The 26210-nt window shown below is 29.1% G+C and overlaps 1 protein-coding gene across 1 annotated transcript; it reads right to left on the minus strand.

Annotated features, from left to right (window-relative positions):
• Positions 1–2466: 2466 nt before the first annotated feature.
• On the minus strand, positions 2467–25247 carry LOC107439124 (retinol dehydrogenase 11). The gene is made up of 7 exons (XM_016051615.4): positions 24782–25247; positions 19205–19467; positions 13314–13553; positions 9694–9783; positions 9411–9596; positions 8143–8252; positions 2467–4165 (listed from the first exon to the last, which is right to left on the minus strand). The coding sequence occupies exons 2-7, from the start codon at positions 19392–19394 to the stop codon at positions 3977–3979; spliced, it is 1005 nt and encodes a 334-aa protein (XP_015907101.3). The 5' UTR covers positions 19395–19467; positions 24782–25247; the 3' UTR covers positions 2467–3976.
• Between the last annotated feature and the right edge of the window lie 963 nt (positions 25248–26210).

Raw genomic sequence — 26210 nt, forward strand, 5'->3', positions numbered from 1 at the left:
TTGCCTATGACAAGCACATTACCTGGCCTGCCAATTACTACGCTTTTTGCAAAAATCTTCATAGAGTGCAAGACTTTATAAAAAAAAATAACTTTCAAAATTTTTGTCTATTTTGCCAACATTTTAAAAGCCTAACCATTAGAGATCTGTAACCAAGTGGCGTTACATATATTCTTTTAAATCATTTATATGTAGTGGGGTGAAAAATAAGTTAAAATGAATAAAAAAAATAATACATTAAAACGGGAGCATAGCTACCGCTAGAATAAATTTTTACAAAAAGCGTAGAAAGTAGGCAGCCCTGCATTACTCACTGCTAATGAAAAATATTGTCAGTGATAGATGAACATAAGTTTTAATCTCATTGCTGTAGCTGGTTTAAACCTCTCCATCAGACGCAACTGCAGATATGTTTCACTATCAAAGTTGAATGTGAGTTTATTGCGGTGCTTTGTCCAGAACTTTTTTTTATCCACTGGATTTGATTTATTAGGGTTCGAACGCTCAGGTACTTTTTATTTACGTCGAACTAGAGCTGCACAATAGGCTATTGGCGATGGTCTGGAATACATCCCTGAGGATGATCCGGTGACAACATACATACGCTACATCCCATTTTGTTAAAGAGGACATTTTCACACACCACCCATCCATCCGTTTACAGTAATTTTTATCTGAACCAGAGCACGATCAATCTTCGACCCAGTATCCCCAGAGGTATTGATTTGTTATGGGAACTTGGAGGATTTTGTGAGCCCGACAGAGCTAGTGTACACCAGTCACCATTTTGTACACGAGGATTCTTCGGCTGCTAGAGATCGTACTCCTGATCTTTCGAACATCCTGGCCCCGCACACTTTTAAAGGGATATCCCTTGTGTTATGAAGAAGCTTAAAAAATTTTCGAACTATCTTTCATTTTAGAATTAAAAATTCAAACACTTAGTAGTACTTTATTTACGTAACACAAGATATGCACAATGGCGGCCGTCTGTAAAACGTTCCCCGAGGATGATTAGAAGACAGGCCATCCCGATTTTGATCCTCTGCAGAGGAGATAGCTCCCTCGCTTTGGTGGCCCGACGACCTGCGCTTGAAATCGAGGACTTAACTGTAGAACAGGTAGATTCTTATTTTGTACGAATGTTTTTAATGAATCGCCTAACTCGAATGGTAAAATTAAGTGAGTATTTAATAAAGTGATCTGTGCGATTAATTTTAAAAAGAAATCGCAACTCTGTGGTTACAAATTAAAATTAGAAACTTTATAATACTGAAATATCACCATGCACCAGTTTTTTATCCAGATAAATACTCTTAAGGATGTAATTGTTCTACCTTAGTTTTTAAGTTTACTGTAAAAAGAACAGTTAAGTTTTCGTATCAAGTGGTTGTAATAGTTAAGAGTACATGTACGAGTTTTGTTTCTCCAAGATAAAGTCAAGAATGAAATGATTGAATCGATGACTCCGAAAACCAGTCATCTCCACTTATTTTCAAAATGGAGATTCTTGCATTTTTAAGTTTAACCGACATAGATGCATAGCTTAGGATATACAAAATTCATGCCCACTTTCTTGGTATTGTCTATTTTGTGCAATAAAAAAAGCTCTATATATATATGAAGGAGATTTCAAACTATTCAGTTTTTTGTCTCTCCTGCAAAATTAGTTTTGTTGGAGATTACCGGTTTTCGAACTCATTGATTTAATTGTATATGCTAATTGTACTGATTCAACGTGAGAAAGTTTCTATGTCTTAAAATTTGATGTCAAATAAGTGTAAGGTAAAAACCCCTCCAACAACTACGTAATTTTTATACTTTCTGAAAATATTTTTCCTACTGATAGAAGTTATACACTATTTAATGAAATCAAAGTTTTAAAAAAAATTATCTACCACTACACATAAAATAGTTTTAAAAATTGGTTGCAGTTTTAAAACCATTCCTTGCCAAAGAAACAGAAATGTTCCTCTTTCTATTGATGTGAGAAGTACCTTAATGAAAAAAGTAGTAAGATACTTATGCTTAATTTGCAGCCTTAGTTTTTAAAAGTTCGCTTGTTTCTTTCATTCAATTAATTCAACTTCATTAAGCCTAATGAGTCGGCAAACCACCACATAATTACTGGGTTCTTACCTCGTTCTTAGTTTCCGCAGTAAGTAATATTCATCTTAAAAGCATAATGCAATTAATCAAAATTTATTTCTCAGCTACAATTTTTAAGAAATTCAACTTACCAATCTTTATTAGTTGGAAAGAAAGAGTTGGTCCCAAAATATGAGACTGGGTGCTTAAAGGGTTAATTCTGACAAAAGTTTAATAAAAATTTGATTTGTTTTAAAAGCTTTTGCTTTAGTTCACTACCACTGGAAAAAAATATTTCGCAGAAACCTCAAATGTTGGAGATTGACAGATTATCATCATAAAAACATACTTTTCTGTTTTCACAAAAAAATGCAGCCATTTTTGTAAATAAAGAAGATTTTATTAATAAATATAAAAACGATCAAACATTAAAACAAAGTGTTTACATTTTAACAAACAAACTATGAATGGTAAACATTTGAAGCTCGTTTATTTTATAGCTCATCGGCGAAAGTCTTTTTTTTTTTAATCGTGACATCTGAAAATAGGCATGATTTTTTTTCTTCTTTTTAATGGAAAGAAAAAAAGAGGACGGCATTTAACCCTGTTTTTCCTCCATGTTTATAGTTCTTTCGGTCCAAAATTTAGACGAGCACTTGTAAGAGCATTTTGTTAGACTAGTCTTACAAAATGCTCTTTTTCTCACAATTTAGATATTAGTTTGGAGACTAATGTCCTTTCGATATTCGTTTGTAATTTATTGACTCATTATGTTCTGCCAAATCGTGCCAAAGACATTTTAATGTTACAATAGCTGGTTTACAATAGCTGGTTAATGTTACAATAGAAGTTAATAATCAAATCTGAAAAGAAAAAAAACTGATGCTTTTTTGCGAAAAATCCAGCCAATTAGAAGAGTTACACACCCGGCATAATATGTCAGTTGAATTTCACAACAACAAGCTTGAAGTAAAGCAACAGTTGCGTTGCTATCAAAAACATTTTCAATGTTTATCAAAGTGCATTAGAAAATCGTAAATGCCACATATTAATAAATTTGGATATTCACACAGTATTGCACTAATGGATCGCCACAACATTTTTAAAGTAGTAAAAAATTTGAAAATGTGGCTGGTGTCGAAAATGTTTTTTATATATTTTGCTCAAAAACCAATCAATTTTTATCGATCCGTCATTGAAAAATTGCACAGTTGATTGGCTAAAGGTCGTTGATAACGAGGGTGTTATCATTTATAAAAATTAAATGGTTGTTAAAACTTTATCTTTTATTATATGAAATGCTTATTCGGTATGATTTTAATATATAAAAACGACATTACTTACTGGTTCCCCTAATATAAATACAACATAAGACATTTTTTCAGTCAAGATCTAATACTGGATTCTAAAACATTTGTGTGATACTAAACTGATAAATACTAAAGTTTAACGTATTAAACTTACACTTAAAAACCAAACAAAAGGGAATTCCAAAAAAAAATTTATCCTACAAAAATCTTTCTCTCACGCCAGGTAAAAATGAGAAACATCAAAATCTGCAAATGATTATAAGGTTGATAACATTGAAGGTGGGATTAAAACTACAGAAATAAGTTTGTGTCAGGCATGAGGCAAATTTCACAATTCTTCCTTTTTTTCGATTAATAAACTCGTTCATATTATTTTAATTCCACCTACACAGTGAATCGTTCTTGGCATAGTTTTTAACTTTTATTTTTTGAATATTAATTTGCGATGTGCAGATTAAAAAAACTTCATTTAGACAAAAGTTTTGAACTTAAAACACTTAATAACCATTAATTTACATAAATACTTTTTTTTAATTCTCACATACTAGAGCGTAATTTAATAAATAAAACAATTTTATCTACGATTTTAAAAATGTTTTGCCGACAACTTGTTCACTTATTTCAAACAGCCGTTTCGCTTGCGACTTGTCCTTAGCATCCTTGCTGATTTTGGCTTCTTTACAATCAGAGAAATATTTCCCATTTGTTTTTTCCAACTTGGGATCAACAGCTAGGCGAATTGTTGTCTGTGCACCTTCTTCAGAATTCTGTAGAATAGGATATATTTCAAATAAATACATAACTAACTAAAAGTCAAACATAGAGAATATAGAGTATATATAAATATAAAATATATAAACAAAAATATAGAGAAAACATAGAAAAAATATATATTTTAAAAAAAAGAAAATATTTTTAAATTATTTTAATAGTGTGAGGAGTACCAAAAAAATTTTGAAACGAATAAAGAACAAATTAAACAAAAAAATGCAAAATAAATACAACAAGCAAAAAATAGAAAATAAAAATTCAAGAAAATACAGAATAAAACACAAAATGTAATGTATACAGCGAGTAACGAATTCATATGCACTTCCAAAATGATTAAAATATTTTCGTAACATGTTTTCCAGATCACAAAATATGAAAATAGAAGCGTAAATAGAGGATAATGGGGTCGTTTTACGGTGCGTTCTTATGAAGTACAGGAGAGCGTTTGATTTGGTTGTTACCTTGGATTGGCCCGAAACACATTTTCGATTTAAAAATTTTTGGTGCTCCTCACATTATTTCACTGATATATTTTGCTTTGGCTATATTATTACAATATTAGAAAGCACTCTTTTTGCCAATATAATCGTGAGAGCTGATGACGAGATTATATCGCTTATTTATTTTCTTTTCCGGCTTTTTTTAATTTCTTAAATTTTAGATTTTTTAACTATATTTTATTTAATAATATTATATTTAAATATATTATATTTTATTAATATATTTTATTTAATTGCTCTTTTAAAAAAATCTTTATTTTTTCATATTTTCGCTGTATTAACTGATTTTAACAGTTCTATGTACTTGCCGCTTATGCGCAGTAAATAAATTATAAATTATATTTCTTAATTTTATTCGTTAATCTCTCTTTTATACTTTGTCTTTTTTGTGTTTATATATATATATATGATACAAATTCAAAGAAAACAAGGAAAGAGATCGTTCAATCGTTTCATTTTCTTTATTTGGTACTCCTCACATTACTGGATTGATATATTTTGCTTTGGTTAAATTAGTACAATGTAAAAAAATACTATTTTGTGTATATAATCAGTTGCGCTAATAAAAAAAATTTATTTTTTCGTAGTTGTGTTCTCTGTCTTTTTTTATAAATTTTTAAAATTTTTATTTTCTAAGAAATTTTAATTATTTTTAAAAATAAATTTCCTTTTTTAAAAAATTTCCTTTTCTCCTTTTTTTCCTTGTTTTCTTTGTATTTTTATTTCATAATTTGGATTCAAAACATTTGCAACTTATGCACAATTAATAAAACGTAAATTCGTTTTTTTTTAAATTCACTATAGTTATTCTTTAATTTATGATAAAAAATGTCTTTGTCTACAGAACTATTTATTTATAACATAAAAGATCCTCCTAAGCTGAGAAACTTACAGGGGTTTAAACATCAAAGAACATATGAAATATAGTTGGAACTTATAAATTCGGATAGTTGATCAGATTTAAGAGAAATAACAAGTATAACCTAGATCAGTGTTTCCCAAACTTATGACTTTTGTGTACCCTTTCTAAATTTTTTGCAACGCTGTGTACCACTAATAAAAAAATGAATGTATTTTTTACTAGAAAAAAATTGCACAAAAGTTAAAAATCACAACTAGCTGTTGACACCACTAATTATTAACCGTTGACTCAGCAAAAAATAGCCAATAGAAAAATACGTAATCGTAACTTTTCATGGCTAGCTTTTTTTAAATAAAATTTTTTGAAATTTTCGTTTGTTGCAAGATATTTCGCATAAGAACGCGTACCCCCGATAAACTGTTCCCGTACCCCTGGGGGTACGCGTACCACACTTTGGGAAACACTGACCTAGATCATGTTTCATGTTCCTCCAAAATACTACAGGCTTCAAGGGCCCATCATATCATTTACAGGTGAGATAATGTATCTGTTACGACTAAAGCTCGGAAGCCGTTCCTGTGTACATTATCTGAAAATTAACTAGATTGATCTGTTAAAGAGCAGAATCAAAAAATTTTCACAATTTATTTAGATAATGTACCCATTAATGGTTTCAGTATCAAATTAAGTTTAAAAATTTGTTTCTCTCATTGTATGAACTAGTTAATTGATTATCTGATTGCATAGACTTGATTTTTTAGATATTGAAAAATAAATAAATGACATTATGTTAATTTCCGTAACTGTAATGATATATTAAACCGTTCAATTCTTTGAATTATAGTTTTAAAGTGGCTTTGTTTTATTGTAGTAACTTGATTTTGTTTAGATATTTAGATTTTTTTTTTAATAAATAAATGTTAATTTAAGCATACAGGAACGAGGCTGTTGTTCCAGCAAAAACGTACTTTAACGCGTTCACAATGAGTATCCAAAGGTTATGTGCTGACTATCTAGGTAGTGTGCAGATTACCGAGGTAATCTTTGGCACTTTAACGAATCACTCTAGTAAACTAGCTAGATAATCAGAAAAATAACTAATTCCTACATTCTAGTGGTAACATATGCAACCTTGTAGGGATTTTGCTTCCAATGACAACTTATTATATGACAACTTACATACTGGGTAGTTGTAGTTGTAATTCATTTACGTCGCACTAGAGCTGCACAATGGGCTATTGGCGACGGTCTGGGAAACATCCCTGAGGATGATCCGAAGACATGCCATCACAATTTTGATCCTCTGCAGAGGAGATGGCACCCCTTCTTCTGTAGCCCAACGACCAGCACGTAAAGTCGAGCACTTTGCGGTAGAACAGTTTAACGAGGACCAATATCGCACACCCTCGGTCCCTACGCAGACTGATACAAGTGGACTTATATACTGGGATCACGTCCAATGACAACTATATTTAACAGAAAAGAAATCTTTTCATAAGTTGAACTTGAAGCAAAACGTGTTTTAATAATTTAAAATAGTCAGTGAGGATACTTTTTTGGTTTGTATAAATTAAATATTAAGGGTGGACTTTACGGGACACCCTGTACATATGTGTTTGAACTATTGATGATAAATAAAACAATTTTTAAATTAAGATTTATACAACAAAATATAAATGTTGCCTGCACTAAGAAACGTGTGCCTCAACCATTTGGCAACTATAAGCAAATCTAAAACCAAAATCACAGAAGATATTAGCCATTTATGCAGTTATGACGCATTACGTTAAAACTACAATAAAATTAGATCAGATTTAGTCTCACTATATATACTTTGTCAAGAGTTTGTCTTCAGCGCATGACATCGAATTTGGCATGGAAAACAATAGTACGTTAAGTGCTCCTTGAAAGCAATAGCTAATGGCAAAATATTTTCATTCGCTAATTAGTTTGTAGGAGAAATACTGACATAAATCCAAATCAAGACTTCCACAAAATATTTTAAATGGAAAATAATTTAGGTTTAAAAAATATTCAGCATGATCTAATTTGAAAAAAAAATGACATAAATCTTAAAAATATTGAAAAGAAAAAGAATTAATCCACTGCCCTTAACAAAACATTTGTAGTACTTATATCGATATCCTCCATTTCTTTATTAATATAATTGTTTCATAGCACAACTCAATTTTTAGTTCTTTAATTATTTTTAAAATATTTATCAAAAAAAAATTTTAATTAATTTATGAACGAACATTTCTAGAATTTTTTATCATAACAGATGTTCCAAAAATGACTGGCGATAGGAAAAATTAATTCAAGAAAAACGGAACAAGATAGAAATGCACGATTTGTGGCGTGCTGCTAATAAGGAAATTCATTCTCAGCAAATTTCAAAACCAGTAACGAGATGCCAGCGGTGAAAAACTGTAAGACAAACATGTTTTCAAGGTCGCAGCATGGGAGCAAAATTAACAGACGTTCCTAAAAATAAATAAGACTGAATCGTTTGCATGCAGCTGAAACATCGTTTTAGTTTCTACAACACCATATGTAGACAAACTTCGAAACTAATATTGAAACTTGCTGAAAGGATTGCTTATGAACATACCTTTCCTACAATAAAAAAGAGAAACTTGCTGAGAAGAGATATAATATCAGTCTTCCCTCTGAAAATTGATGTCTTAACACATCCTGGATGCAAAGCGTTCACAGTTACTCCTGAAAAATAAAAACTTATCAACAAAAATAGTACTTCTACTGATAAACAAATACAATGAAATTAATAAAATTTTCAAATAGAAGACGTTAAAAATATTTTATTTATGTGCAAAGAAGTGATTGTAATGCAAAAGTGGGAAAACAGATGTCTTGAAGTTCATTCTTAATCACTATTTTTCTGAAAAGAATTGTCTACATATATTTCAAGATCTTAAAATGCTACAGCAAAACAATTAAAGTGCGTCAAAAATTCCTCATGTATTCTATTTTACTATGCAATAATTTTTAAAAAATGTATAAATTTGATGCAGTAGATAAAGAAAAATGTTCATTGTTAATAATGATTGTCTTTATAAATCTTCTATTTTTTAAAAATTCATATTGATACATTTTTTTTCTTATTAATGCTGCAAAACAATTAAAAGATAGTATAAGCTTTTAATACGAACAAGCTAATCTTTGGAATTTGCATTTGCTAAAATCTGCACTAAAAGTTTAGTAAATTTTACCTCTTTTTCTTAGTTAGCACTTAATTTGGCATAAAAATTCACGAAAGTTAACCATTTTTAAATGCAATTCTTCATTTATATTTCGAAGTTGATTTTTAAAATTAAATTCAAGATGATAATACTGAGCGTGGGAGCTCTTCCTAATATAAAGAGTAGCGAAAATAATGATAAATTACAATAAAAAAGAGAATTATACGATCATTATGGTATAAATAAATAATGCTCATATAGTGGTTTTGAAATCATGGTAAAAATAAATTTAAAAAAAATAATAACTCTGTGTGACCTAATTATTTCAAAAAAATTTAACAGAAAATCTAATCTTGACCTATTCAAACGTTAGCTATTAAGTAACAGTCAATTATTGATAATAATTCAGTTGTAATATAGCCAGTGGTTTAATAATTATTATATTCATGAGAGTATTTTATTCATTTTCATTGCTAACCACTTTAAACTGCCCAGAAATAAAAATGAATAAAATACACTCATGAATATAATAATTATTAAATCACTGGCTATATTACAATTTAAGACTTATCAAGACTTAAACGTTAAATAAAACAAAAATCTAATCTCAAGAAAAATGTGTTTAAAGTTTTAAATAATAATCATACATGGATGTCAAATTAGCATTCAAATATCATACCTGTTCCATCTAACCTTTCAGCTAACTCTCTTGTAAATAAAATATTCACCAATTTCGAATTGCAATAAACTAAACCTGGTCTCAATTGTTGCCTATTCGTCAAATCATCCAGATTTAATCTTGCAAAAAGATGAGCTTCTGAAGACACATTAATAATTCTACTTGGAGTGCATTTTTTTAAAAGATCTATCCAAAATAGAACAAAAAAATTATTTTCAATTAATTATAACAATTAATTATAATAAGTTCCGTACATAAGGTGGATTAATTAATATTAACTTACCTAAAAGCAATAATGTGAGCAGAAAATGACCAAAATGATTAGTCTGCATGAGAACTTCGCACCCATCTTCTGACAGACGTCGGGGAATCCCTAAAATATAAGATGGTCATTTGTAGATAGAATCATGCATTGATATATCAAGTAATAATAAAGTTCAAGCAAACAAACCTCACAACAAGCAGATTTTAACGTACTTATGGTTCTCTACTATCTTGATAGTCGGATGACTAACTTTGAATATGCTAATAACTTTGAATATGCTAATTAATCAATACACACGATATATTAAATTAGAAAATCAGTAAAAAAATGGCCTTTCTCTTAATATACATCACAGTTTCAATCTGCAAAATATCATCACCGTTGTTAACCCTTAAAATTAATTTCTTTTTTTCTATATCTCTGGAACTAATGCAGCGAGTAGAACACAGATAAAAACTAGTGTATCCAAAGAAAATTCCGCTTAAAAATTATTTTTTTTAATTATTTATAGTAATAATACTAATACTATAGTAAGTTGATTATTATAGTATTGTTCAGCAAATCAATTTCGAATTCATTTGTGTAAGTCAGGCAAATCTTTTCGTCTTCTAGTAGATTTACTAAAGTTTAATGAAAATAATAATTTCAATATAAAGTAAAAAATTAAAATATTTAAAATATTAAAGAGCATTAGTTACTTAAATAATAACTATTTTAATCTAGAGACTTGTGGAAATAAATTATAATATTAGCTGCCTTATAGACTGTTTCATTTATTTTACTAATAATTATGTTATACATAACAAAAGTTTGTCTGTATTTACGCGAAGTTTTGGTCTTTTAATTGTAGGGGTTATTCATCAAAACAGTTGAAAGAATTATTCTTCATTCTTTTGTAAAAAATGGAAAGCAATAATCTAAATCTTCTCTAAACTATAATCTCTTATTTAACTTACTAATTGTTGAAAATACTTTGAAGTTAAAAAATACAAAAAATTTTACATTAATTTTAATCTGTATAATTTAAAAAGAATTGAAGGAAATCGGTCATACAGTTCCTGAGAAATCGAATTTTAAAAGAGTTATAGTTTTAAATTTGATTTCTCAGGAACTATTCGACTGATTTCACTCAATGTTTTATTTTTCCATGCAAAATTGCCATGAAATGATGTAAAAAATTGTATACCTTATGTACAATATTCTTTCAACTATTATTAATTAAAATAATAATGAAAAATAATAAATATTTACTAAAAGTTATTTTTTGTTTGGAATTATGGTTGAATAAACGAATTTCATAATTATGTGCAAAAAAATCTTCAATTCGCTTAACAAGTTCGAGATATGGTGAAATACGCAAAAAGTAAAATTAACATTAAGGGGTCCAAACTTTAGACCACTCTCCTGACCAAACAATTGGAACCATATTTCCCAGATTGAGGGAAATATATTTAGTGGGGTCAGAAATCTGAATCCTTCGGAAAAAAAAGGTGAGCATATTCCGTATATGCGCTTATTCAGTATTATGTGTCTACTTTTTAAATCAAAATATTGTTTACACTAATAAATTAGCTTATTTGAGATCACCCTCTCGAACTATTAAGATTGAGTGCTGGAAAGTGAAGATCCAATAATTAGCCATTTAGGGTGGTCCGTTTTCTTTTTTTTCCGCATTACACTTTCTCTTAATATACATCACAGTAGTCTCAATCTGCAAAATATAGTCCACAGTAGCTTAGTATAATCATTAAAATTAATTATTGTACTTGTTTGTGTTTACGTAATTTTTTAATTTGATAATAGCCGAAAAACCTTTGAGTTGTTAGATACAAAAAAATATATACACCATTTTAATCTGCATAATTTTAAAAGGAAAAGTCGAAAATTTAAAGGGTATCGGTCGGATAGCTCTTGAGAAATGAAAGTTTAAAAAAATCGAGCTTATTGAAACAGCGAAATCCGCAGAAAATAAAATTAACAAACTTTCCACACTTTCGATCGCTGTCCTGACCAAACTATTGATATCGTATTTTTCAGATTGAGGCTAATGTCCCCACCAACTAATTTGAAGGTCAAGAAGTCAATTACCGAGTAGGTACGTTTTTATGCCTTATTTTGTAACTTCGTGAAGACCCGATCGTTAGATCAAAAGTTATTCAGGGTAGTCAATTTTTTTATTTTTTTATTGCGTTTTGGACATGCATAATAAAAATAAAGGTCCTTCAGAAAATAAAATAAAAATGTAACAGAAAAGAATAAAGGATTCTTGTTCACTACAAAATAACAGTTATGGAACCGTGATGGCTCATGGGATAAAGCGTTCGCATTCCAATGAGGTAACCGGGTTCGAATCCCAGCAATGGCTGGTGGATACGAATTCAGCATTCAGCTTGCATCGACCACAGTGCTGAAGTGAAATATCCTCAGTGGTAGAACATGGATTAAAATCCCTTGGCCGTCAGGCTAACCGTGGGAACTTCTGGTGGTTTACTCTCCATGTAACGCAAATGCGGGTTAGTTCCATCAAAAAGTTCTCCACGACGGCAAATTCTCCCAATACTTGATCCAGGAGTTCCCTTGTCTTCTGGACTGGGTTCAAAATTACAATGCTACGAAATTGAATATTAGTAGCCGTAAACCCTAAATTGGGTCGGCTATTCAACGACGATTATAAAATATAAAATGACAGTTATGAGTTTTTATTATACATTATGAGTTAGACATAATTTTTTTTAATGTCCATACCAAATTTAGTAATTAGTATTTTTTGTCCATTTTTATAATAATTATTCTTGGTTACTATTGTAGAGCCTTCCTTTTGGTGTCAGCTATTCTTAATTGTCTCAAATAAAGAATTAATTTTGAAATAGAAAATAAGGAAATGCGCTGAACCTTCAGATTGGCATAGATTTATCTGTTCGTATTCTTATGTCACTTATCATTAAAAGAACTTGTCACTGATTCCCACAGTTGGTCTCTCAGAAAGAAAAACATTTTGTTAACAAAAAAACGACAGCAATAAACATAGTGTAGTCTAAAAAACAGAAAGGGTACTTCAACTTTTTCAAATGATTTCTGCATTTTATGCAACTTATTATTTCACTACTAAGGATAATGTCATAGTTTTATATACATAAAAAAAAAAATCCGGAAAAATATGTTTCAACAATTATATTTTCTTTGTGTTTGTTTTATCTTACATTTTATAGTTCCCAACGGATTAGATATGATTAAATTGAAAGTATTATTAATAGATCATACACAATGAAACTCCGACTTGAAAACTTCAACAGTTATAGCCAGAGATTTTTTTACAAATGAATTAACTTTTGAACAGATCTCAGTGAATAGTGAAATAATATTCTAATACATTAAGGAGGGGAGAGAAACGCTAACCTGAGAAGTCCAAAATCGTTGGAATTGGAAGTAAATTTTATCGTTTAAACTTTTGAACAGGCCTCTGTGAATAGTAAAATCATAGTCTGATGTACGAAAGGGGGGAAAAAAGAGAAACGATGAACTGGGGTGCATCGCGGTCGTGGGGCCATGCTTACAGAATGAAAAGAACACTGCCTGAGGGGAATTAAACTAACAAAGCAATGACTAAAAAAAAAAAAATCCAATTAAAAATATCATACCTGATATTCCTGCATTATTAATTAATACATGTAGCTCCTTTTCATTCTTTAGAACTTCTTCAGCACACTTTCTAACCGATGCAAAGGAACTCAGCTCGAGATGATAGAGGACCACGTTGTGATTACCTGATGCTTTTTTTATTTCTTCTACAACTTTTCCAGCTTTTTCAAGATTTCTACAAGCCATTAACACTCGCGCATTTCGTTTCGCTAGATCAAGAGCAGTAGATTTACCTATACCTATATGTAGAAAATAAATCGTTTAAATACTTACTAGTATTGGGATAATGCATAATAATTAACTCTTCTACCTTAGTTTCTTCCCATCTTAACAATTTTTAAATAGAGAAATTTTTAAAGTTTACTAAAGCTGAATTTAGCGCTTACAAGGGGGAATTATTAGGAGGCAAATCAGGGTAGAGTAGATTTACCAGTAGTATAAAGAAGTGTGGAACTGATATCATTAAATAGGCAATTTATATTCATATGAAAGAAACAAGTCTTAATAGTATGAAGATAAGTTGATGAGACAGGTATGAAAAGAATTTTGGCGTTATCAAGTTTAATTAGTGACCCAACAATGTACGACAATAGATGATTTGTCGAATTATTGACGACTGGTTTGTCCAATGTGGCCAAAGGTGGATTGACATGGTGCAAAATAAATGCCCACATAGAATATCGATACTGGTGGAATGTATAAAAGATTAAAAATTATTTTTATTAAAATGCCAGGGAATGACTTTAAACAAAAAAAAATGGGGCAGGATATTAGCAATTTCGTAACGAATGAAGAAGAATAGTGGTGTATTAACTAGTCCACAATACGGATTAGAAGAAGAGGTGGGTTTAGGTCTAGTAAGTTCAGAAAAAAGCTGAATCAAGTATGAAAGAGTTATATCCATGATTAGCAACAAGTGAGAGAAGGAAGTTAAGTTCAGAATTCTAAGAGGAAGTCACAGCAGGGGTTAAATGAGCGGAAGAAGAGAGTATGAAATTCGGTAATATTTTGGTAATTAGGGTGATCAGAATAAAATATTTTGGTAGAGGAAAGGTGAAGAAAAGACAAAATGTTTAAACAGAGGTGGAAAATGATCAGGTTGTTCAGTTACTAGAACATCTAAAAAATAGCATGGTAAAATTAACTTCCGCATCTTCTAAAGCAAATTATTTATAAGCTAACTATTGTCAACCGAAATTAAAACAGAGAGAAACCCTTGAAGTTCAACATCATTGTCTACTAAGACAAACGTATCGTCAGCATATCTCTTTTACTTGATGTTTAAATGTTTTCTTATAAATTTTACAAACCTTAAAACAATGTTTTTTGCTCATGTCGGACCATTTAAATTCAATTTTCATGGGCGTCTGTTAGTTCTGATCTCTTAACATTATAACATGTTATTTACGCCGTGTTGTTGGTACTGGCAAATGGTGATTACATTGAAAACATAGTTTTGTGTTTTTCCAAGTTAAAAGTACAATCTGACATCTTTTGACGAACTGAGTAACTAACTTTGAATTTAATTTTGTGACTAATTTTGAAATTAAATTTCTGGTTTCCTAAGTTAAGCAGTAAATTGTTTTTATTCTTCAGTTTTTTTTTCCTCCAAAATTTCAGGGTTTTGGAGAAACTCGGTAACACATCTCCATTCCATTCACATAAAAGCTGCCAAAGTCATATTCGTCTCAAATAGTATCATCGCCGATTTCTAAGGAAGCATTGATTAAAGTATGCCTCACAAGAAAATAAATTAAGAAACTTATTTCCGGAAGAGAGCCATGCAAATGAATTAAATTGCTATGCACATGCGTATTTATTTCAATCAATCGTTTCAGAAGTTTCCCATGTAATTTTTGAGCCCCCTGTATACTCATATACCAGAACTAACGTAACAGACAGATTATTAAATGCATTATATAATTGTTAAATAAGATATTCTGTTATGTTCTATTTGTTTTGTCGGTAGCTAGCTACTGTTTGAAATTAGGATTAATGCTATGTTTAAAACGTGGCGTAGTTGCCAAAATTGTACCTCGTGTGAGATCCTTAACTGTACCGCACGATTTAGAAGAAAATTCAAGACTGATATATAGATTATTAAGATTATTATTATATAAGATTATTACGTTGTAGTGTTTAGTATGTTCAATATGTTCGAAAACTTTAGCTAAGAATAAAAAAAATAATCGCATCATTTGCGTACGATTTTTACATGATGTCGTGTTGTCCTTTTGAATGTTTGAGAAAATACAATTCTGCCAACCTGTTCGCGTGACGAAAAGGGTTTTTAATAGACATAAATCTGTACATTCAGGTAAGTAATCATAGTTGCAACACAGAATCTCTAAAATCTCTCAGCTCAGGTTTATATTATTCAGATGTTTACTCTAAACGTTGCGTTTTCTCTTAGGAATATTTACGCAAAACTTTTACTTGAGTAAAAAAAAAAGGAATTCATTAATGAGCAAAAAAAGTGTTACAGTAATGCAGTTATCTAAAATCTGATCTAGTAATACATCGTTATGCGAAAACTTTTGGTCATTACTGCACAAATATTGGTACGAAAAAAAATAATTTAAGTAATTGAATAACCATATTTCAAAACTAGAATATTTCAATAACTTCAAGTGTATTACGATTTATAAAATTTAAATGTAAAAAAATGGTAAAATTTATTCAATTTTCCCCCATTTATTAACCTTTTCGGAACGTATTTTATTAATTACTCAATAGGAATTGGCGGTTGAGAACTGCCATCCATAAAATATAGTGACCAAAACATAAAAGTTTCGTTCAAGTTTAAGAAAATTCTATCAACAAATTCATTTGAAATAAGATAAGTCTTCTTGATACTATAAAAATCTTATTTGCTTCATAGTTCCCACGGGCCGTGGTAGCTCCGGGGATAGAGCGCTATAAATGAGCAGACAAGAGTTCGAAACACAGCGATGGCTGGTCGATACGAATCTCGCCCCGATCGTAGTGTTGACGTAAAAAGTCAACAGTGGTAGACTGATTGTGGATTGAAGTCCCTTTGCTGACAGGCTAACAGTAGGAGGCTTATAAAAAAAAATTTAAATATTCACAAATTTTTAAAAAAAAATAAAATTCAAATTCAAAAAATAAAATTTTAATTAAATAAAGTAAGGAAATTATATAATCTCGTCATCAGCTCACACTATAATGTCGGAAAAATAGTGTTTTCTAATATTGCATTAATATAGCTGAAATAAATCATATTAAAATACTAGTAAAATAAAACTTATTATTTTTCTCAATTTATTATCTAATTACGTTAATCTGTCTTTCTTTTCTTTTGTGCAAAGAGTATTTATATATTGAGTAAGTATATATATATATTATAAGTATATATACATATATATGGGTCATTCTCACGAAAACTGTCATTTTTCAGTTCATAATATCCCAAAAAAGTAAAGTGAATAAAAAGCTCTGAAACTTTTTATATTAATAGAAATATGTAATGGCATTATAAAGAAAGTATATAGCCTATAAATTATACTTAATATTCAAATTAATTAATTTTTTAAATAATTAATTTATAATTAATTAATTTATAATAATTAATAATTAATTAATTTAATAAATTAATTAATTAAATTAATTAATTAATATAATAAATTAATTTATTAATTTATTTTTCAAATTAATTAATAAGTAAATTAATTATTTTCACTATTCAAAAAGTGAGGGAATGACACTAATAGTGAGGGAATGATATTTTATTTTAATACATGTTTTTATCTAAGTTACATCTACCTAAAGTTTGAAAATTATAACATACTAAGTATATCTAATATTTATTATAATTTAGTCTTATATATTTAATAGTTTTTACAGGTTTGGGAAATAAAATTGGCTGGCACGATTGAACAAAAAAAAAGTTTGATAATATACTCATCTTGAATCATTCCCTCACTTCAGCGTCATTCCCTCACTTTATACACTAGTGAGGGAATGACGAATTCAATAAAATTTAAAAATAACAGTTAGGCCTAATTAATTTCTGAAGTCAATCGCATACAATTATATTCATACAAGAAAGCAACATATAATTATCCACTTTCTCGATGAAGTTGTATTTTATTTTACTCTAAAAAATTACATGAGGGAATGACGAATGTAAAAAATTTTACCTGATTTGATTCATTCAAATTTATTCCACAGCAAAGCTTCTTTAAGTTGAAGATGTTGTTGTTGTTGTTAATTTACGTCGCACTAGAGCTGCACAATGGGCTATTGGCGACGGTCTGGGAAACATCCCGGAGGATGATCCGAAGAGATGCCATCACAATTTTGATCCTCTGCGGAGAGGATGGCACCCCCGCTTCGGTAGCCCGACGACCTGCGCGCGAAGTCGAGCACTCTACGGTAGCACAGTTTAACGAGGACCAATACCGCACACCCTCGGTTCCTACGCAGACTGATCCAAGTGGTCACCCACCCGCACACTGACCGTAGCCAGTGATGCTTGACTTCGGTGATCTGCTGGGAACCGTGTCTTAACGATCAGTCCACTGCGGGACTTAAGTTGAAGATGGAAACATACTGCAATTTTGTTCTATGATGCCAGTTGTTAACTTCTGAAGTTTTTATTAAAATATTTTTATTCTAAGAAGATTGCAGGTGATAAGAACATTGCTGTGAGGGAATGACGCGAAACACTGGGGACAAAGTTTAAAATAGTGCTGTGTTAACATTTTTATCAGAAATTAAATTTAAAATTGATTTCCTGAATTCTATATTTCAGTATTCTGAAATAAAAAACACGAATTTGTAAAAAAAAAAATTTTATTTCAGAAACAATTTTTTTGTTTTTTTAAATCAGCAGTGGGGACAAGTGAGGGAATGACATTTTGGTATATTTTAATTACCTAAAATAAATAATAAATAAAAATTGATAATTTTATTTCTATTCTTTTGTTAGCTTGCATTCTGAAGGACACTTTCCCTGAATTTTTTTTCTTCGTAAGCTGTAAAACAAACATAAAATATACTGGGGACATGAAAATGACTGTTTTTGTGAGACTGACCCATATATAAGAGTATTATATATATTAGCAAATTTGAGGGGATGTCCCCAGAGTTGGATGGATGAGTACCCCTGCTTCAAAAACTTAGGAAGGTGATAAAAGTCGATATGTTTCGAGAGCTCAAAAATATGGTAGACGTGGGTGAGAAAAACAAAAGCAATTTGAAACAGATCCTAGAAAAAACCGAGGTAATGCAATGTGGATCAGAAAACGTAAAGTATCCAACGAAAGATAAAAAGTAAATAAAAGAGAAGGGAAAAAAAAATTTTTTTTTTCATTTTTCGTTGGCTACTTTACGTTTTCTATTTTATTCTTGGCTACAGCGGTTTTTCCAGTTATGTTTTTCATATTTAATTATTTTCATTTTCGTTGGTAACTTTAAGTTCTGTCTCAAATCTCTTATGCTTTCCTAATTCATGCCAAGATAGCGCCTAATTTTGAGTGCTCGAAAATTTTACCGCTCTCACCACCGTTTTTGAAGCAAAAGAAGTTGTTTTATCATCAAGTATACTTTTTCCGTATCAGTTTTTTGGGATCATTCATTTATAGAAAATCTTTTTTCATAGGTGTACGATTCACTAGTAACCTTAAATTCCGGAAATTTAAGGTTACCTTAATTCTGGGAATTAAGGAATAAAATTTTTCGGAATTTAACATTAAATTCCGAGTAATTCAATTCTTGAATTTAACTCTTTATTTGTATAAGAAAACCTACAGATAATTGTACTTAAAAAGAAGAAAAACTCAAACAAATTATACAATTCATTTCAACTTTGAACATATAATAAACGATTTAAACCATTTTACATAATCTCTGCATTAAAAAATATTACCGTCTGAGGCTCCAGTAATGAGAACTGTTTTTCCATCCATGGACTGATCATCTTCGAATCGTCCCAAAGTCAGTCGGCAATAAAACCTCAGTAGTATTCCAAATAATATGACACTCGCAATTAACGAATAGAGAGGATATTGGACAAGAATGTAAGAGAGATCTTTTGTTATCATGAGTAACAAGTCCATGACTGTTACTACATTATACTTCAAAATATCGTCTCAAACGTACAAGGTCTATTTTCACTTTCTTCAAAATTATCTGTAAATGAAATACATTTTATTTAAATCGTATCAAAAATTATCTGCATATTAAGCGCATTTATTTTTCTTAAATCGTATTATAAATTACATACACATTCTTCCATTTTTATTATTAATTGAGGTTGCATGTATTAAACCCTGTAACGAACCATTCTAACTAGTTTTGATATATTATGGAAAAACTATTTCTTTTGGGAGAATATGCCTAACAGATTATTCTACAGAGTTTTCAAACTCTAAGATTTCAAAAACATTATTAAGGACATATAAAAAGCATCTTAGAAATTTGGAATACGATCAACAAACTCAAAAGTTATTTATTCCTTTTGAAACTACTGTATACATTCAGTTTTGGATCAAACGGTTTTTATATATTAAAACCACGAATTTTTATATATTAAAACCACGAAACACACGAATAACACGATAAGGTTAATATAAGGTAAACACGAATTTTTAAATAAAAAAGGAACTTCTTTGCACTTCCATGAAATGTAAAACAAAAGAAATAATTTTAAAAAAAGCAACTTTGTTAATTTAATTTTTTATATGAATTGGAAATTTTTAAAATTAATTTCAGAACTTCGATTCGTAAGTAAATTTTCGAAAGTTAAGTAGTTAAGTAAAATATTTTTAAAAATAAATCATAGCGATGTATTTGAAACTTTATTACTACATAAAAGCTGCTTCATCGTAATACGAAAAATTACACATTTAGCCTAAATTTATTGAGTTATTTTTCTTACAACACTTTAAGTGAAAAAAGTAAATAAAACAAATTAAGTTGCCTCATATATAATGATAAGTAAACAATCACTTTAATTGCAGTTGGACAAATATTGTACTATGGCATAATTTAACCATTTATTAAAAAATTCATCCTATAAGAAAAAGTTATCTCAATTTAATCACTTACAAAGAATTTTCGATACGATATAAGGCTTTCTTTTTATTATTGTTTAAATTTAAAAATTCAGAAATATATTTGTAATACTATATTTCTGAATATGGTTTTGAAGATTGCTTTTTAAAACCAAGAATCGGTATTTTTTTCCTCATAATACTTTATATAGGAAACTCCATATTCAATTTAAGAATTTTTTATAGAAAGGTATAGTGAAGTTAAGTTAATAATACCAAATGTGGCATAAATACCAGGAGTAATATTATTTGTGTGTATTTCATGTATTGTATCACGTATTAGACTTATCTAACTATCGATTTAAAAAAATTATTAATTTTTTTACTTTCCCCTTTATTGGCATTCTGAAACATGCGAATAGATTTTTAAAATGCCATTTTTAAATGGTGAAATTCATTACCCGCAAAAGATCACTTAATACTTTGGGGGCAATGATTGGGCAATAATTTAGCCAATTGAAATTTACTAATACAACAATAAGCATTCGCTTCCTATTAAGAAGCCTAAGTTCGAATCTCAGTTGAGTCTGGTTGATACGGATTCCGCTCCCGATTCGCACCGACCACAGTGCTGACATAAAATATTCTCAGTAGTAGACGGATCATGTGATAGAATCTCCTTGCCGTCAAACTAACAGTGGGAGAATTTCGTAGTCTTCCTCTTCATTAAACATAAATGTTGGTTAGTTCCATCAAAAAGTACTCCACGAAGGGTGGTTTGTCCAGATGCTTAATCCCTTGTTTTCTGGGTTGGATTAAAATTACGAGTCTACGGATTTGAACATTGGTAGCCATAAACTCAGAATTGGGAAGGCTGTTCAACACCGGTTATAAAATAAAAATAAACATTAAGTTAAAAAAAAAAAAAATTTAAAAAAAAAAAAGCAATATTTGAAATGCTTTTTTAAAATCTATTGATTTTAGTCCTTTTCTTTAAAGCAGTTGATTTAAACGAATAAACCCTGTTTTAAATTTGGGAAGACCGTGACAAGTCTCATTATGTGCTGTCAGGTCATTACAATAAGATAGCCTTAATTATAGCTCGTTCACCAGGAGTTGGCACTTGGCTCCGCCTTCATTACATGGTATGCGACGATATTATTTCGCTATTTTTGGGAGAAAGTCGTGAACAATCCTGAGCAAGGTTATTTGGCGATCGTATGGCAAAAATATTTATTTCGCGAACTTCATCTGCATTTTTTTAACATTAAATATTTCATAAATTTGATAATATTTCGCGCAATTTTTTATGATATTTCTCTCTTTAAAGTGAATATTTTGTCCTTTTTAAGATATTTTGCCGGGAAAACAGCAGTTTTTAAGTTTAAAATATATTTAATTATCTAGAGAACGAAAGGTATTGTAGCAGATGATAAAGAGAAGTAAGTGACTGAAAAAGAAGTCACTGTTTGTGTTTGGCTCGCATTAAGGGTTGTCTCCATTTTAAGCGCGGAGATGTTTTTCTTACTCCCACGCTAAAATGAACTCTGCGTCGGAGGAGGTGGAGTCAAGTGCCAACTCCTGGTGAACGAACTATAGTAGGACACTAATTAGATAACGTAACATTATTTTTAATAGAATAAGCATATTAAATACTTTTATTTAATTTCTCTTTACACATAAAAGCGTTATTGCATAAAACAGTAATTCATTGTTGACGGTTCATTCATATAGGCAAGAAAATCACCTCATAATCCAGTTTTCCCACATGAATTTCCAGATTTCTTTGGTTATCATCGGCATTAAATTAATAAAAGTTATAAAGGTGATTTTTGCCTATAATATATTTCTGCATCCCTTATTTAAAGGTAGTTACCTGAAATATTCCTTTCTCTTATTCCATACTGATTGCGTTTTTAATTATTATTCTAAATTGAAAGTTAAAAACTAAAAGCAGTGTTACTTTAATATAAAGTAATTGCAGGATATTACCTTATAACGCATCACAATCAACAAACAACACCGTACCTTATCTAAGTATGCAACATTTTGATATATTAACATATTTAAATCGGAATCTAAATTTATTAACTGTTTTAAAATTTATTGTGTTATTTTAAAGTAAATTACAATATTATATTATTATAAATTAGAATAAAAGAGAGTTCTTAAACAGTTAAGAACATAAGAAGCTTCATGCACAATATGATGTAAGCTGTAATTAATATTTAAGTCACCAAATGCTAAGTCACCAAATTTGTTATGACAATAAACAGTTCATTTAAAATGTAATTTTAATAAATTGATTAAATAGAAGATTATTTTTACTAAATAGTTTTAATAGATTCATAAGGAAATTATTCGTCGGAGAGCTTTTTATTATTGCGTATTTAAGAAAATTAACACGACTTTGACACTTTTTAAACACGCATTTCGAGTTGTGTTCATTTTCTTAAATACGCATTTAGAGCTGTGTCAATTTTCTTAAATACGCATTTAGATCGCTATCCATTTTCCTAAATACGCATTTAGAACTGTGTCCATTTTTTAAAATACTCATTTCGAGCTGAATCCATTTTTCTAAATACGCATTTAAAGCTTTATAATTTTTTATATACGCATTTCGAGCTATGTCCATTTTCTTAAATACGCATTTCGAGCTATGTCCATTTTTTAAAATACTCATTTCGAGCTGTGTCCATTTTCTTAAATACGCGTTTTGAGCTGTGCGTCCTGAGTAAAAAGCTCTCCGACGTGTTTTTACATGGAAAGTGAGAAGCACGAGCAAACAGATTTTTTTTAAAAAAACATGCATTTTAAGTTTATAATTTAAACTTATGAAGAAAATATTATTTTTTGTGAAGAAACCAAAGTTATTGTAAGCGGGATAGGATCGAGTGTTCAGCCGATATTATTTAACATATTTTCAAAGTTTAGTTATAGTATAATTTTTTAATTAGTAATATGTACTCTAGTCATATGAGATAAACATTGGAATTAATCGTAAAAGAAAAATTAACGCTTGGAAATCCAATAACGATCGTTGTAACCATGACAATTTCTAGATATAAACATGTACATTTTTTTTATATTGGTTGATTTTAGAAAACTATATTTCTCACAAAAAGAAATGAAATATTTTTATTTCATGCGAAAACCAGTTTAAAATTTCACAAACAAATGATCAAATGAATATTTCATTGTTTGTCAAATGCAACAAAAGAAAAAGAAAACAATATTACCTTGATTAGATTAAAACCTACACTGATAAAATGAATATTGTTGCGAAAAGTAAAACAAACACATAAAAAAAATAATTCTCCACTTTAAAATATAAACTCGGAATATTTTTTGCTTTGTTAGATTTAATGTATTCGCTTTAAAGTACATAAATGTGTATTTTTCAACATTTTTATGTTTTATAAAATTTAAAGCAAGATACCAGATAATCATTTAAAATATTACTCAAAATATAGTCCCTTGAAATATAACTAACTATAAATAATAATTGCTATTATTTTACTTAAAATATTGCAGTTCAGCAGAAATTATTGCTTTAAAATAACTTATGATGCAATAAATTTTTAAGAATATGACTTTAACAGGCTATAATATTAATAATTTTATCTTTTAAAATTTGTTTAAAAACTCTTTTTTTAAATACTGCTTTTCTTTTTTGTCTAAATATAAAAATTCTTAATTTTTAATGGATACGAAGCAAAAATAAAGGGTACTCCTCGGTTAGCCGGTTGCAAGTAGCTTCAACTATTTTTTTTTATTGATTATTTTTATTTATTTACTTTTTCAAATGGTTATAGCCTAAAAATAAATAATCGCTGAATTTATTTACAATTGGCTGGCTAATCGAAAAGTAGCTAATAATCATTTATGGTTTATTTATTTTGCAATGAAAATTAATTTCTTTGAGTATTTTATTTATTTATTAATTTTTTTAAATGGCTATAACCCAAAAATAAATAATCGCTGAATTTGTTTAAGATTGGCTAATCGAAAAGTAGCTAATAATGATTTATGGTTTATTTATTTTGCAATGAAAATTTATCTCTTAGTATTTATGCTTTACAATTAACAAAAAAAAGGTTGCATCTTTCCTTTTTACTCATTAAAAAAAAACACTTTATTTAGTACATAAATAATCATAACTGATTTCAAATATAATCATAAATAAAATTTTAAAATTAATTTTGAATTTCCAAAAAAAACTTTGACACATTATATTTTTAAAAAAATGATTTTGCAACACTTTACGCCAATGAAAAGATGCACTAAAGGTTAAAATTAGCTTGTCAAAATAGAATGATTAATTTTTTACAAGTATACAATTACTAGGTATTAAGTTTATTGAATAGAAGCCATAGAATTTTGTACAGTTGAAAAGCCGGTAAATTTGTTTGAATCAGACTGCATGTAGTATTAAAAATGTCACTCACCTCAATTATTTTAGAAGTAACCTTGAACTTTCTAAGTAAATAAAAGTAACGTCCTCAGAGTAAGAGTAGCTTTCAATTTAGCTCTTATCAACGCCAACGTTAACTCTGAGACCTTCAAGCGATAAGTAAACCGACATTTTTTGTTTCAGAAGCCAACAGCTTTGATCGATTGCACTGCCATCTATGTGCGAAGCTGTTGTAGTTTCCATGGCAACGAGTATTTTTCTTGTTTATCTCTCTAATGAATTAAATATGAAAATGCAGAAAATGGCAGAAGAAGAAACCACCTTCAATTTTAATCTCGATATCAAGGCTCAAGGGCAAATCTCTAATTTCGCTGTCTCATGCTTATAGTAAAATGATCTTTGTTAACACATGTACCCAACTAATCGTTCTCTTGCCTTAAACTTGATTTTTTTAGTGAGTGAAAATGAAATCTTAAGGGGTTTTAACCACTTGTATACAGAACAAAGTTTCCACCTACCTACCTCTACCCGATCTCCATCTCTTCCGTTAAAAACGCATCTCATGTGCATTTCATTTTTCTTATTAAAAAAAAATATATATATATATATATATATATATATATATATATATATATATATATATATATATAAAAAATTTTTTTCATTTTGAAAATGCCTTGTATTAACAGTTTTTGTAATCGCTTAAAATTTTATTTATAATTTTTTTTTTTTAAATGTAATCACTGTTAAAATTAATCAAACTGACAGCTGAACAGTATCAAAATTTCCTAATTTTACTTTATGCTTTTTAAATGCTACGTGGCTCGGATATTTCTTTATAGGCGTGCGTGTACTTTTGATAAAAATCATGTATTTTGTTATAAGAGCAAAATTATTTATTCTCATAATTAATTTTATTTATTATTTCTTTTTATTTCTTTACATGTTTATTTATTCTTCTTTTTATTTGTTTATTTTTTTTTTATTTTTTTTTTTTTTTTTTGAAAAATTAAAAGCTTAAATAAAGCCCATTTTAAAGACTAAAAATGTCTAGTTTTGTTTTTACGTAATTGAAAAAGCCTCAAAAGTTAATTTTTCTTGCATTTAACAAATTACACGGTCATAATTATTAGAATTTTGTTTCACGTTGTTATAATTATAAATATACAAACATAATTATAAATATGTTTGTATTTTTTATAGTGGTCGGTAAATTTTTTTAAAATGATATTTATTCAAATTTAAAGAAAAAAAACATAAAACTTTACATTTTGTATTTATTTGGTAAAAAAAATCTTTTTCAAAAAGCATAAAAGTTGACTGTTCTGGCTAATATATGGACAGCGAAAGCAACCTTTTCCCCCCAGTACTATAGATACCGTTAAAAGGCTTTTCCAAAACTTCAAGGAATTCAAAGAGCTTTCCAAAGATAAGGAGATTATCTCTTTACTTAAAATCACCAT

Source organism: Parasteatoda tepidariorum, chromosome 8 (genome assembly GCF_982258835.1).
Source record: "Parasteatoda tepidariorum strain Cologne lab strain chromosome 8, Ptep-v5.0, whole genome shotgun sequence".
NCBI classification, from domain to species: Eukaryota; Metazoa; Arthropoda; class Arachnida; order Araneae; family Theridiidae; genus Parasteatoda; species Parasteatoda tepidariorum.